The sequence below is a fragment of the Mauremys mutica genome, chromosome 5, assembly GCF_020497125.1.
Source record: "Mauremys mutica isolate MM-2020 ecotype Southern chromosome 5, ASM2049712v1, whole genome shotgun sequence".
Taxonomy (NCBI): Eukaryota; Metazoa; Chordata; order Testudines; family Geoemydidae; genus Mauremys; species Mauremys mutica.
Window position 1 is genome coordinate 18,365,634 of NC_059076.1, and position 12,841 is coordinate 18,378,474.

General features: G+C 48.0%; 1 protein-coding gene across 7 annotated transcripts in view; it reads left to right on the plus strand.

Annotated features, from left to right (window-relative positions):
- Positions 1-8,274, plus strand: part of SHROOM3 (shroom family member 3) — a 253,836-nt gene extending 245,562 nt beyond the window's left edge. For all 7 annotated transcript variants that reach the window (XM_045018424.1, XM_045018425.1, XM_045018429.1 and 4 more), the window contains one exon: positions 705-8,274. In XM_045018424.1, the coding sequence (XP_044874359.1) occupies positions 705-1,064 (360 nt within the window). In that variant the 3' untranslated portion in view covers positions 1,065-8,274. The remainder of the gene's footprint in view (positions 1-704) is intronic.
- Positions 8,275-12,841: the final 4,567 nt, after the last annotated feature.

Sequence of the window (12,841 nt, forward strand, 5' to 3'; positions counted from 1 at the left end):
ACTCTGGCCCCATGACTTGTGGCTGATATTTTGTACAAATGACTCTCACCCCATGCATCTTGGCAACTTAAAAAAAGCATTTGTTTTTGGCTGGTCTTACTATCAGCTGTGCAAGCTGAATTGCAGAGGAAGCAGCACATAGCTGGACAAATGGTGGTCTCCTGGCTCCAGCTAAGCATGTTTTAGCTCTGTTTGGCCAGACCATGCATAGGGGGGATAGCATGGTAGAAACTATGGATTGATTGTGTTTTGTTAACAATTTGTAACCCCATCTGCACCATGTTGACCATGCGGTATGAAGTATTGTTATAGCAGTGTTGGTCCTAGGATGTTAGAGAGACAAGGTGGGTGAGGTAATATCTTTTATTGGACCAACTTCTGTTGGTGAGAGAGACGAGCTTTCAAGCTTGGTGAGTGAGACAAGAAGAGCTCTGTGTGGCTCAAAAGCTTGTCTCTCACCAACAGAAGTTGGTCCAATAAAAGATATTACCATGTTGACCAAACATATTCAGAATATGACTGAGTAGGATTCATGTTTGATCCACATTGAAATGTTATTCCCCTTCTCCATGTGTGTGACCATGTACAGGGGAAGCATAGTCCCCAGGCCATCACTGCCAGAGGAGGGAAAGGCTGTCTGTGGGGAGGGAAAGAGGTCGTTGGATTAGCACTGTGATGTTAACTCCCTGTCTCTGATGTGGCAGAGCTCTCTGACAGAGAAAAGGAAGCTGCTGGCTGGCCAGCACGAGGATGCCCGGGAGCTGAAGGAGAACCTGGACCGGCGAGAACGTGTGGTCTTGGATATCTTGGGCAATTACCTCTCGGAGGAACAGCTCCAGGAGTACCAGCACTTTGTGAAGATGAAGTCCGCGCTTCTCATAGAGCAGCGGGAGCTGGACGACAAGATTAAACTGGGTCAGGAACAGCTCAAGTGCCTGACGGAAAGCCTCCCTACAGACTTCATCCCCATGGACACAACAGCAGCAGCGGCCCCAGCCACAGCAGCCACAACCCCCCCGGGGGTCAGCAGTAGTTTACCTACACCATCGGCCTCTTCACTTTAACCTTTCCCAGACACGCCTCGGGTACGGCTCTTCTGCTTGAGTTTATTTAATCGGAATACTTTTCTGAGAGCTCTCAACAATTACAATGGAGCGATGGGTTTAAAAAGAGAATTCAAGGAAGGAAAAAAACAGTAATAAAATCTTTGCATTCCTCTCCCTATGCCATCGCCCTGAGAGCTCACTATGAAAACTTAATCTAACCTGTCTCACGCTAGAGGGAGGTGAACAATTTCCCTGGCTACAAGGTATGAGGAGGAGGCACTTATTTTTGAATGGGCCAGCTTATCATGAACAAACGTGTCATCTTTGGTAACATGGTGTGGTTGCCTCTGCTCCCCCCCTGCCCCCATACCTCAATCAGAGTGAGGCACCATTGTTTAATAATGAAGGATCTGAAAGAATGAAGCCTTAAAAATAAAACCAACCCATGATACTCCTGAACATTATTGATATTTATATTTTTTAAAAACAAGGCAGAAAGTGTAAGTTGTACATATGCTAGTCAGTTACTTGAGTCTTGGTTCTGTACGTAGAAAATGCATTTAATTTTGTATTTTGTGAAAACTTAACAAAAAGAGGAATCTCCAAAGATAGTCGCACCCTAGAATGGAGCAGCTTTTCGGGGGCTTTTTACATAATAAAGGGCTACCAGAAAAAGCTTCAACCTGTTTCAACATTTGCTGAATGTACCAGTAAGTGTCCTTGTGAAGGAGACTTTGCCCAGCAAAGTATAATCTATCCTCTTCTGGATCCCATGGCTTGATACATCCAGAGTTTAAACAAGCACTTGTGTGAACCAAGCAACTCAGGAGTCAAAGTTAGAGTGAAGCAAAAAGATTCCCTTCTGGTTCTGGATTCACAGATGATTTAAGACAATACAAAGGCAAGGTCTGTGCTAAAAGCAACCTGAAGGTTGTTAGTTTGATTTGGGAGAGGGTCTTTAAAGGGCATTACATATAGGGTGCTTTTTCTAAAGGGGATGATGTACATACCAGCATATTTTTTTAAAACAGTAATACCTCGTTTATCTGAACCCATCTTATCGGAAATCCTCTAATGGCTAACAGTGGGTTACATGCCCCAGCATGAATAGCTTGCATTTAAGTCTTCTGCCAAAAGCTCATTTGTCCTAGTTAGATAAATGGGGTTTCTGCTGTAGGGTTAGTGAGTCATTTCTCAGTCAGTCTAACCTGGGACAACCAAATTTGCCCAACTGAACATCACTTGGGCAACTTACCCAAAGCTCCAGGGCTGCAGGTAAGCAGATTGGAAATGGTCTCTTTTTTAAGACAGTGGGTGTTATCTCACTTATGGAGGATTGAATTCTGGGACCTCTAGTTCTCCAAGGCATTGCACATGTATCCCCAACTGTTTCCATCACCACCACCCTCCCTGTTAAAGATTGAGGGCATCCACGGACTGCACTGTAGAAATCTATGGGCTACATTTGACTCACAAGACACATTTTGGTCACTCTGGTCTAACCTCATAGAGATTTTATGTTGCTGCTGCTGCTGTTGCTGTTTAAGCTGCTCCCGTCTTGAGTGTGTGATTGTTCATCCCATCATACTGCAAGAGGGCCTCAGATACCAGTGCCCCCAAAGGCTCTGACATGCATGGTTTGTAAGACCTTCATGCAATTAATTTATGTGTTTCAACAGTAAACGGTGAAAATGAGAGCGTGCACTGTCTCCACTGTTGTTTCTAAGGACTTTTTTTCTGAAACAAGTGCTCCCTGCAGGCTTCAGATGTATTGCTGCCTTGGGAAGCATGGCAGAGCTAGAGCATGCTACGACCTTGCTGCCATATGAAATTTCAGCCCTCACATACCCTGAAGGTGATCTGCCCGGTGTGTTACAGGATGTCTTTGGGGGAACAAAGCAATTGCATATCACTACGGCACGTGGAATTTTTTTGAAAGGAAGAAACTAGGGATAGTCCAAACAGAGCAAAAAGGACCATTTTAGCTGATTCTCGACTTGAACATGGTTCTGTCCCACAAAATGTTTCGTAAGGCCCATCAAGCCAGAGAGAACCTCCCTTTAAAGGTCCCCTAGCTCTAGATAGGTCTGTCACTTTACTCAGTGTCGATTTGCACCAGCTGAGGATCTGGCCCTCTGGCTCATACTCCCCTCAGTCCACATGCTCAGCTTCTGGTGATGTCAGTTGTCACTGTGTGTATGCACTGGGGTTAATATATAAGTCGTTTACAGATTAACCTCCAATCACACAAGCAACTGTCATTGAGGAAAATGATCATTTACATTTATACAGCGGAAAGTAAATTACTGTCCATATTGGAATTATAAGCATGTATCAAGGAGAGAATGGATCCTTTTATTGTTACTAAACTCTGAGCAACTAGCACTGTCTGTACATTCATGCGGATGATGTATTTTGGGTACCCATTCCTGGCAATCTTCCTGAAGGAAGTTCTACCATCCCTTTGTCCTGTGTTTTATTGCTATTAGTTAAGGTTCAGGTTTAAGGAAGGAATTTTGCACAACCTTATATAAACATTGTTCTGCTAACTCTGTGGGGTTTTCTGAGTCATCAGATTGGGGAAAGAACATTTTCACATGTACCTGGAGAAAATTAACCATTGATCAGTCTCCATGAGTTTGCTTCTAAGTGCCTTTAGCGGGGAGAGGATACCTATTTATTGCCTCATTTCCCACAATGCATTCCTGTTCCCTTAATTAGAAGTAGCATGTGAAAGCCTCTTCACTGTATAGAGAAGAACATACATGGAACAGCTGTGCGGGCCCAGTGCAGAGGCTCACTATAACTGTTTGCACACTGCAATGCATTGAAACAAGTCAGAGTGTAGCTACACCGGTGACGTGACGTGACTGCACCGGTGCAACCCCCTAATGTAGACACACTGAACATGTCTCACACGGGGGTAGCTTACCCAGGATGCACGTCACTGTGTATGGCGGACTGCCCGTCTAGACTTGGGGTTGAACAGATGCAGCTGCAGCAGCACACCTCGACCAGTGGCTAAAAACGAGAGACAGTTCAGAAATTTTCATCCAAAGCAGCTGAGTAACTCTAGGAGCCTATGCCCCACGGATTGTCAATGGCAGTTCAGCTCCTAAAGTCACCTAGGTACTTTTGAAAATGTGACCAGAGATCTTTCATGGGGGAAATAATTCCCTGACCAGCTCTCTTTTGATTTGCTATATCTCTGAATAGAGTTTCAACGGCTGTCAGCTCACTAACAGAGGGTGGGGCTGTATTTACTAACTGTTTAGAATGCTCTTTCACAAGGGTCAGTATGCACATCGCCTTGAGCAATCTCTCTGTTTGCAAGACCTGTGAGTAACAAGCAAACAGGTAAACATTTGGCAAAATAGTTGTGTCCGAAACAGAGTGTGTTTTCTGGGAGCAACTGTAGCAGGACCTTCCAGGACAGGCTTGTGAAGGTCCCCTGGCAAGTTCTCACATGCTGACATAGTCATGACCTGTGTATTATGATGGACATGGTTTGGTTTTGTTTCTTGGGGTGATTTGTCACACGTGAGAGATGGGAGGAGCCCAGGAGTGGTGCAATTTTGCTTTTCTTTCTTTCCTCTGGGCAAGTCTGCTGAAGCCAAAAGTTCAGGTGGTGACAAGCAGACAGATCTTCTCCCTGCTCAGAAGAGATTCACCAGGTTGTGTTTCACAAGGCTGGATTCCATTCAAAACTTAAGTCAACCACGTGAAAACATAATTGACAGCTTTGGGCTAGGACTAAATAAGGTATTTTCATGTACAGTTCTAAATGGGATCCAGACACTCACTCTGTTCTCCCTTTGCACAGCTGAATAATGGGGAAAAGGTACAGGTGCTCTTCCTTCTCCTGGGTGCCTTTGCACTACATTCCCGGCTCACGTGCGTGGTTTTGGCCCTGGAGAGAGTGATCTTGCTGCTGACTCCTTCTGTAATCCGATATCTTCCATATTCTGTTTTGATCTTCCTCCCTGCGGAACGAATTTGGACTAAGTCATCCCAGCTGTCCGTACCAGAGGGGGGAAGGGGAAGCTGAGCCATTGGGAATGTTTTGTGCCTAGCCATCCTTGAGCCGTGGAGACAGCAGCACCAGGGCTCTTGCAAGTCACTGCCTGCTGGCAGTGGATGTGAGTGCAGCCGCCAAGGTAGACAAACCGTAACGCTTGGCTTCTGGTGTGACCAATCTGTGCTCGTTCTGGGGCAGGCTGTCAGGTGGTCATGGGCAGTGGGTATCCTAGGCCTCCCCGAACAGACAGGTGGGGCCCTGCCCACGCTTGGCCCCCGCAGGCCTTCCCCTTCCTGCTTCCCGCTCTGCAGCTCCCCTGTGCGATGTCCCCGGCTCAGGCCGGGCCACCTGCCCTCCTAGTGCTCCAACGCTGGGGCCACTCTGGCGCTGGAGGGAGGGCTGGGGCCACACTGCTGCCCCTCCCGGCAGTAAGGGGGAGGGCTCGGGCTGCACTGCCCTCCCTCCCAGGGCTGAGGGGGCTGGGGCTGCGCCACCCACCCGTCCTCCTAGGTAACGTGAGGTAACATCCTAGTGAAGACCAAACAGTTTGGTTATCAGGTCAAGGTAAGTCCTAAGATCCCCCATAGTCCTTATCTTGACCTGCTAACTCCTGAAAGCTACATACTGCCTTGTCTTCACTAGGATTTTACTTCAGCTTCGTCATCTCCAGTTAAGAACATCCTGCTTTTCCCTAGTGAGGAAGCCCCTCAGTGGGGGACCTGCATGTCTCCTGCTCACACCTCCTCCTTCTCTGCCCACTGCGCCCTGGCCTGGGTTCGGGATACAAGCCTCAGCCCTTGGCTGCGCATGAGCTTAGTCACGGCCCATATTTCCCTGACTCTCGTGCTCAGCAGACAATGCTCAAGGCCAGATTAACGCATAAGCAACCAAGGCATGTATCTAGGGCCCACATTCCTGGGGGGAGCCCAAAATGGACGGGCCAGTCCTGAGTGGCACTGTGATTCTGCACGCCAGGTTGCAAAGCCATGACAGAGGGGTGGCTGGGCCGAACCTGAAATGTACATTTGTGTAGGGTCCAATTATGGGTTAACATGGCCCATCTTTCCTTGTGGGCAGTGGCTGGTTTATTCGATCCTGCTATTAAAACAACAATTCTGAAGAGCCCCCAACGGAGTGCTGCTGTTTTAACTAATGAGACATGTGAGGTGTGGGGGAGGGGACTACAGTCCCTATGCAGTGGACTGGGATGCAAATTTTCCTGTTTTAACTCTTCCAATGGTGACCTACTTGTTGGTCAATTTCTGCAGGTTCTCTCGGTAAGGAATGCGGGTCAGGCCTTCCGCTGGAGTAAATCGGCACCACTCCATTGACTTCAGCTGAGGTTCTGGCCTTGTGAAAGAAATTAGTGTCCTACATCCCAAGGGGGTGTTTTTGAAAAGCACTGAAACTGTGTAAATGTCACAGCAGCCAGGTCTATTGCTGTAGATTGGAAGAGGATGGAGGCGTGTGTCAGACAGCACAATCCTGCAGCGTGTTGCGTAATTACAACTTGACTTTAAATCAGCGCTTGGTAAATCCTCAAATACCTCCATTAACAGAGTAGTTACATGCTGAGGGGGTGGCTGGAATTGCTTTCGGCTATCATAACATGCTGCACGGCCTGAAATCAACGCAGTCACGGTCATCAAAACTCGGATTTGCTTTCTTTTAAAACGGACAGTACAAAGTCAGTGGTGGAGGATGGGGAGGTGGATTCGGCAACCACACGTACAAGAGTTTCCCCATGACTAAAACCATGCCCAGGTTGGCTGATGAAAGGGACTTCATTTTCTGTGAAGGTTAGACATGAGACCATCTGATAGCAAATGCCTTGTGGTTCCAGGCCTGATTCTACATTGGCCTCTCCTTGGTGTGACTTGTGTAAAGTGGATGTAAAAAGCCAGCAGATCAGCCTGATAGCATTTTATCCCCGCTTTGCACACGTTCTAAATGTCCACATGTGGAGCCAGGCAGGGCCTTTCCTAGACAAGAGAGATCAAAAGTTTTTTCCTAGTGGATCCCACAGTGGGGTTCTGCTCCATGCCTAGAGTTCCTAAGTGCTACGATAATACAAATAATAGATACTAATATTCATAAATGAAAATGAACAAATTAGGGGCATATCTGTTTCTCATATCCAGCTTCCCCCACCTCTCCTACTGCCCTCTCCCAGGCTGGCCTGAAGAGTAGCCTCGATTAACAGACGAAAGGTGCTTCCATTATAACCAACCTAAAATGCATAATACAAACCCCAAGGTCAATCTCCCGGTATTCTGGCAGTGCGGATTGGCCGTGTTCTTGCAGCCTCGGTGCTCCCGGTTTCCCTCAGACTGCACTTACGCTTGGGTAGGCTGTGCCTCCCTTGTCAGAGCACAACGCTCAGGGGTTTTCTAATGCAATGTCACTGCCTCACGAAGATCACTCGTGTTATGTATTTGTATGTATTGATGTGGCTAATGTGGGCACTGGGATCCTCCACTTACCCCCAACAGGTGGGGACAAATTCTGCCCTCGCTAGTCATGAATCTGCGGTACACGTTGCCGGCATTTAACTGAGGGTAGAACTTGGCCTGTGGGGTCAGAAACAAACTACTCAGCCAGGCCCTAGCCAGACCAGCAGCCTGTCCACTTGAGGCCAACACCCTCTCTAGCTAACATTGAGGCTCTTTAGCATCTCGTGCACCAACACTGAAATCTTAATAAATGCTTCCTTCTCTTCCATGCCATGTTACCATGCAGAAAAAGAGTTGGAGCAGCCTGCTTGCAGTGCCAAGATGATGCACATGTTCTTAGCTAGATTTGTTGTTTGATAGTGTTGCATTAGTTGCTGTCACCCTTTTGCAGTATGTTGGAGGGGAACGGGGTAGTGGGGAGAAGAGAGAGAGATGTCTCTTTGGACTCTTTGGACCCAGGGATAAGGGCACAATTATTATCCAGTTGATCATAAAGGAAATTTTGAAAGTTTGAGTCAGTCAATCTGATTGTTGCTTACAGACAATTTTACTTTCTTTTCACAGCTTGGCTACATATTTTCAGCTGCTTTCAGTGATTCTTAAAATGACCTTTTTCCTCCGATGTTGGGGTTGCCAGAGGTTGCCAATCAGTTTACAATTTAAGGTTATTGTTATCATATAGCATTATGTGTAATTATTACTTGAAATACCTATTTGTTGACATGTAAGAACCACTTAACTGATACTGACAATAAAAAGTGCTACCAAATACTCCATACGCTGATGTCTCTTAAATCAAATGAAGGGGGAAGAGAAAGTAAAGGTACTTTTTTCCTTCTCATTTGTTCCAGTGCAAAAATGTGTCTTAGAATTGAAATCCAGAGAATCAAATCTTCAGATGGTGTAAATAGGAACCGGCTTAAAGAGTAATTAATTGTGGTCAAAATATGGGAGAATGTAGGTAATAAAAAATGTTCACATTTCCATTTGGCAGGATTCAAAATAGATCCATTTGCCAATTTTGGCAAAATTTTCCATGATTCGTTTTACCAACATTTTCAAAAAATGTCTGTGTACTGAAAATGCAGTTTGCAGTACAAAAAAGTTTTTGGTAAATGAAAACATTATTTGGATTAAAAAAATTTTAAAAATTGAAAATTTCAATAATATCAATGATATTTTCCAAAAGTTTCATTTTATAAAGGCTGTTTTTCAATAACAACACTTTTTTTGTGCAAATATTCAACTAGCTCCAGTTACTAGCATGGCTAGTTAATGCTAAATGTTACATTGGTGCCCAGGCCTTTTTCCTCCTTGTTTAAATGTTTTCAGCCATGGCTAGCAGCATCACACCTTCCTAATCTTCACTTCCCCTACAGGTTTCACTCTCCCCTGCCCTGACTTATCTTCACTTTTTCCAGACACTCTCCAGGGGTTAAGTAGATTGTGCAGTTCTGCAAGATTCCTAGAGAACTTAAGCGTGGCCTACCTGGAGGCCGTGTTCTCTAGTGGACAGAGCACTGAACTCATGCTCAGGGGACCTGGATTTTATTCCTGGATCAGCCACCGGCCTGCTGTGTGATGCTGGGCAAGTCACATCACCACCCTGTGCCTCAGTTTCCCCATCTGTAACATGGGGCTAATGTTACCATCCTCCTTTGTGAAGCACTTTGAGATCGACTGATGAAAAGTGCTACATAACTGCTGGATGTTCTTGTTTTCACCTTAAGCATCACATTTGGAACAGCTGAATGAACAAAGCCCTTCTGCTGTAGTGCATTAGGAGGGTTAACTTCAATCACAAGCAACTGTGGCTGGGGCAGCGAGTAAAGTGCTTTCAGCTAGCCCAGAGATGAAAGCGCTGAGTTGAATGCAGGCCTTTTTAGCGCTATGATTGAAACCAGGCTGACCACGCCCTTGTACGAACACAGTATGACAAACTGGGCTCCGGCTCAGTTTCCTTGAGCAGACTGGACAGGGAAACTTTTCTGAGAACCCTGTTGGATAGCCACACCATAGTCCCTCCCCCCCCCCCCTTGAGCAGGAGTCCAAAGCATGATCTCAACCATAGTCTGACAGGGCTCTAGGGTAAAATTTTCAAAAGCACTTAAGTGATTTAGAAGCCTACGGCCCATTGACTTTCTAAGAGAGCTAGGAGCCTAGGGCCCAAATCCTCCAAGGTATTTAGGGGCCTCATTCCCATTTCAGTGGGAGTTAGGTGCCTAAGTACCTTTGAAGTTCTGGGCCTAAGGGCTTAAGTCATATGTGAAAATGTCTCTAGGAACCAGGTGTTTTTACCCTTTGAAGTGGATTTACCAAGGGTCTGAAATGGAACAATTCTGCACGTCCCATAAGTTAATCTGCATATAAATAAGCGAAGCGCTGCAAGAGTAGCTGTGTGTGTGTTGTGGACCTATCCACCAGAACCAAGACTGGAATGTAGTAGATTATGGGAGTCGGGGTGAGCGTCAAATCAGCAGTTGTGGACACAGTGCCCTCTAGTGGCAGGGCTAGGCTTTGTCTGCACTAGGAGCGATTCCCAGCTTGGGGACACACATTTGCCTTAGCTCAGTGAGAGCTAGCAGGAGTATAAATAGTCATATAGCTGGGTAGCATGGACAGCGGTTGAGTGAAAACATTATCTAAGTTTCTCTCTTCCCTGTTCTGTTTAGCAAAGGTTTTCTTATGCTGGTAGTATAATACGAGCCAGCCTAAACACCTACTGTTAACTCAATACACCAGCCTCCTTGGTAACAACAGGAGTAGTTATGGCTCTGGAGCTGCAGCCATCTCACCTCACTTCCCCCGTCAGGGCATCCCGCAGGAAGTACTGCAGACCACACGGTTCCCTCCCACCTGAGCTCTTTGCCGTTGTTGTATCCAGAGCACTGGAAGCTGTCAACATCTGTGAGAGGTCAGTAAACCCAAAAGTGAGAGAGGGAGTGGTACCAGCTGGCCCCAGATGGGTCAAGTGAACAGGTCTGATCTTAAAGGGCGAGAGGGCAAGGCACCGACCATGCATGCACCAAAGAGCTACCTCCTGAGCACCTGGGGAAGGGCAATAGGGGAAAGTCTCGCCTGTCCCTCAGGGGATCCGAGTTTCCATGGTTTCCTCTCTTCCTTCCTCTGGTCTCTCTCTTAAGACTCCTTCCCCACCTGTGCTTTGGCTTAAAGCACAGGGGAAATCTGAGTGGGAGAGTGGCAGCCAGTGTTCCCCCAATACAAGGATGGAGGCCATAGCTTAGCCGGCCTGGACTACATCCCTCCCATCCTGCTTGGAGTTGCGCACTGTGACCCTGCTGGCAGTCAAAGCATGGGTGGAGGTGCAGCATCAGTCCTTCCCCACGTTCACAGCAAGCCTGGAGGGGCAGGGAGCAGAGAGGTACCAACTGCACTGTGCAGCCCCCAGCACTGGAGCCATTCCCATGCTGGGCTGCCATGGAAACAAACATACCTTTTGGTGTGGCAGAGAAAGCTCCCAGAATGCTCCATGCTCCATGAGCTTCCCGCACAGCTAGAGGAGGGGAGAGCGTAGCTTCTGGGAAGCTGTTTCTGAATGGGCTAGTTGGGGGGGGGGGGAAACCCCATCCTTGCCCTAGGAGACAGGCATTTTTAAGAGCAAGCCTGCTCCCCGGTTACTCAGGCATCCTGCCGCCAGGATGAGGCAGAATGATAGTGTCTCTGGTCCTGAGGAGTATGACAGCCTTCTCCCCTCCAGCCCCAGGTTCTTTGGGAAAAATTGCACCTCAGTTGCTGTAGGACACCAGCTCAGCTTGACAGAAAACCTCCAGCTTCCCATCCTAGGAGGGGATAAAGTGCAGTAGGGCCCCCTCTCCCCAGCCTTCCAGGAGTTGATTTAAGTGGAAGATCCAGGTATAGTCCATTTGTCGGGGCTATGGGATCATCCTGCTGCCCCTCCCCACCCAAAGGGCTCAGCTGTGAAAGGCCCAGCTGCACAGCCAGAACGTTCCTGGAACCCCCATCTTTGATAATGACCTTCAGCTGAAGGCCTCGCCAGGGCATGATTGGGCCTCATTTGGCTAGAGGACCCAGCAGCAGTTGCATGAGCATTGCCTCCTCCACCTCTGGGGAGCCCGGTCTTTTCCTGGCTTTGAGGAGGCAGTAGCCAGGAGGGAGCTCAGCCTGGGCTGTGGGGAAGCAGACAGTTTTGCTGTAAGTATTCCTGCCGCATGCCTAAGTCAGAGGGCAAAGGCAGGGGATATGGAGAGGAAGTTTGAGTGGATCCCAGTTTAGCAGAATTAGCCCCTCTCCTGACTCCTCTCCCTATTTCCAGGGGCACAGACAGGAGAACAACGAGCTAGCTGCATTCATTCAGTCTGTTCTCTGCCTTTCCCAGCACCTCCTCTCTGCTTCTTGGGGACGCCAGCTCGAACCCTGCCCCCATACTGCTGTGGTGCTGACCACCACCACCGTCGTTGTCTCTGGATGCTGCGTGTAGTGGGCACAGAGGCGCCTCAGCCATCCCACTCTTATCGGCTACATTGCTGTGAAGGGGGCTGGGGCACTAGCGGGAAGAGGGCATTTAGCAGAGGCAAGGAGAAAGCCGCTGCCAGAGGCAAGGGAAGCAACACTTCAGTCAGCGGCAGTTAGAAGAGCAAGGTGGGAACAGCCGCATGCTCTCCCCCTCCGCCCGCCCTCTCCCCCCATCCTTTGATCCCCACCAGAGGTGGTTTAATAAGTCTCCCAGAGTTGGTATGTCTCCCCTCCCCCAAGAAATTTTTAAAAAAAACCCCTAAAATATTTCACAGGTTCTCAGTCTGCTCTAATTCCCACTCCCAGAGCCCCATTCCACCAACAGGATCTCCCCAGCCCTAAGCTGGATCACTTTCCTAATGACAAGTCCCCATTGACACCTGCCCAGTTAACACCCCTCTGACTTTCTCCCCTCTGCGGGAGATACATAAGAGACTCCTACGCTGCCCTCCCTCCCCGTGAGGGACACCACTAGTAGAGTTGTGAGGAGAAAGGCAGTTCTTCAAAGCCTGAGCCACTCTATCAAGGACTGCAGTCAGACCATACCTACCTGTCATGCCTCCTGGTCTAACAACCCCAGCTATCAAAGAGGTAGGACTTGTATGCTGCCTGAAATCCAGCAAGCTAGGACAGCCAACCAACTCCGGGATTCAGCCCGAGCTCCACAACTGCATTTAAATAGCTGAGCAGATGACCGCTGCAGGAGGTGGGGGCAGTATCCTTTAACAGTGAGAGGTTCATGGGGGTGTGGAGGGGGGGAAGATGAGTGGCGTTAACGGCCTCTTTCAGCTAAGAGGCAGCATTTACACTAGGCAGCAGCAGGACTGTTA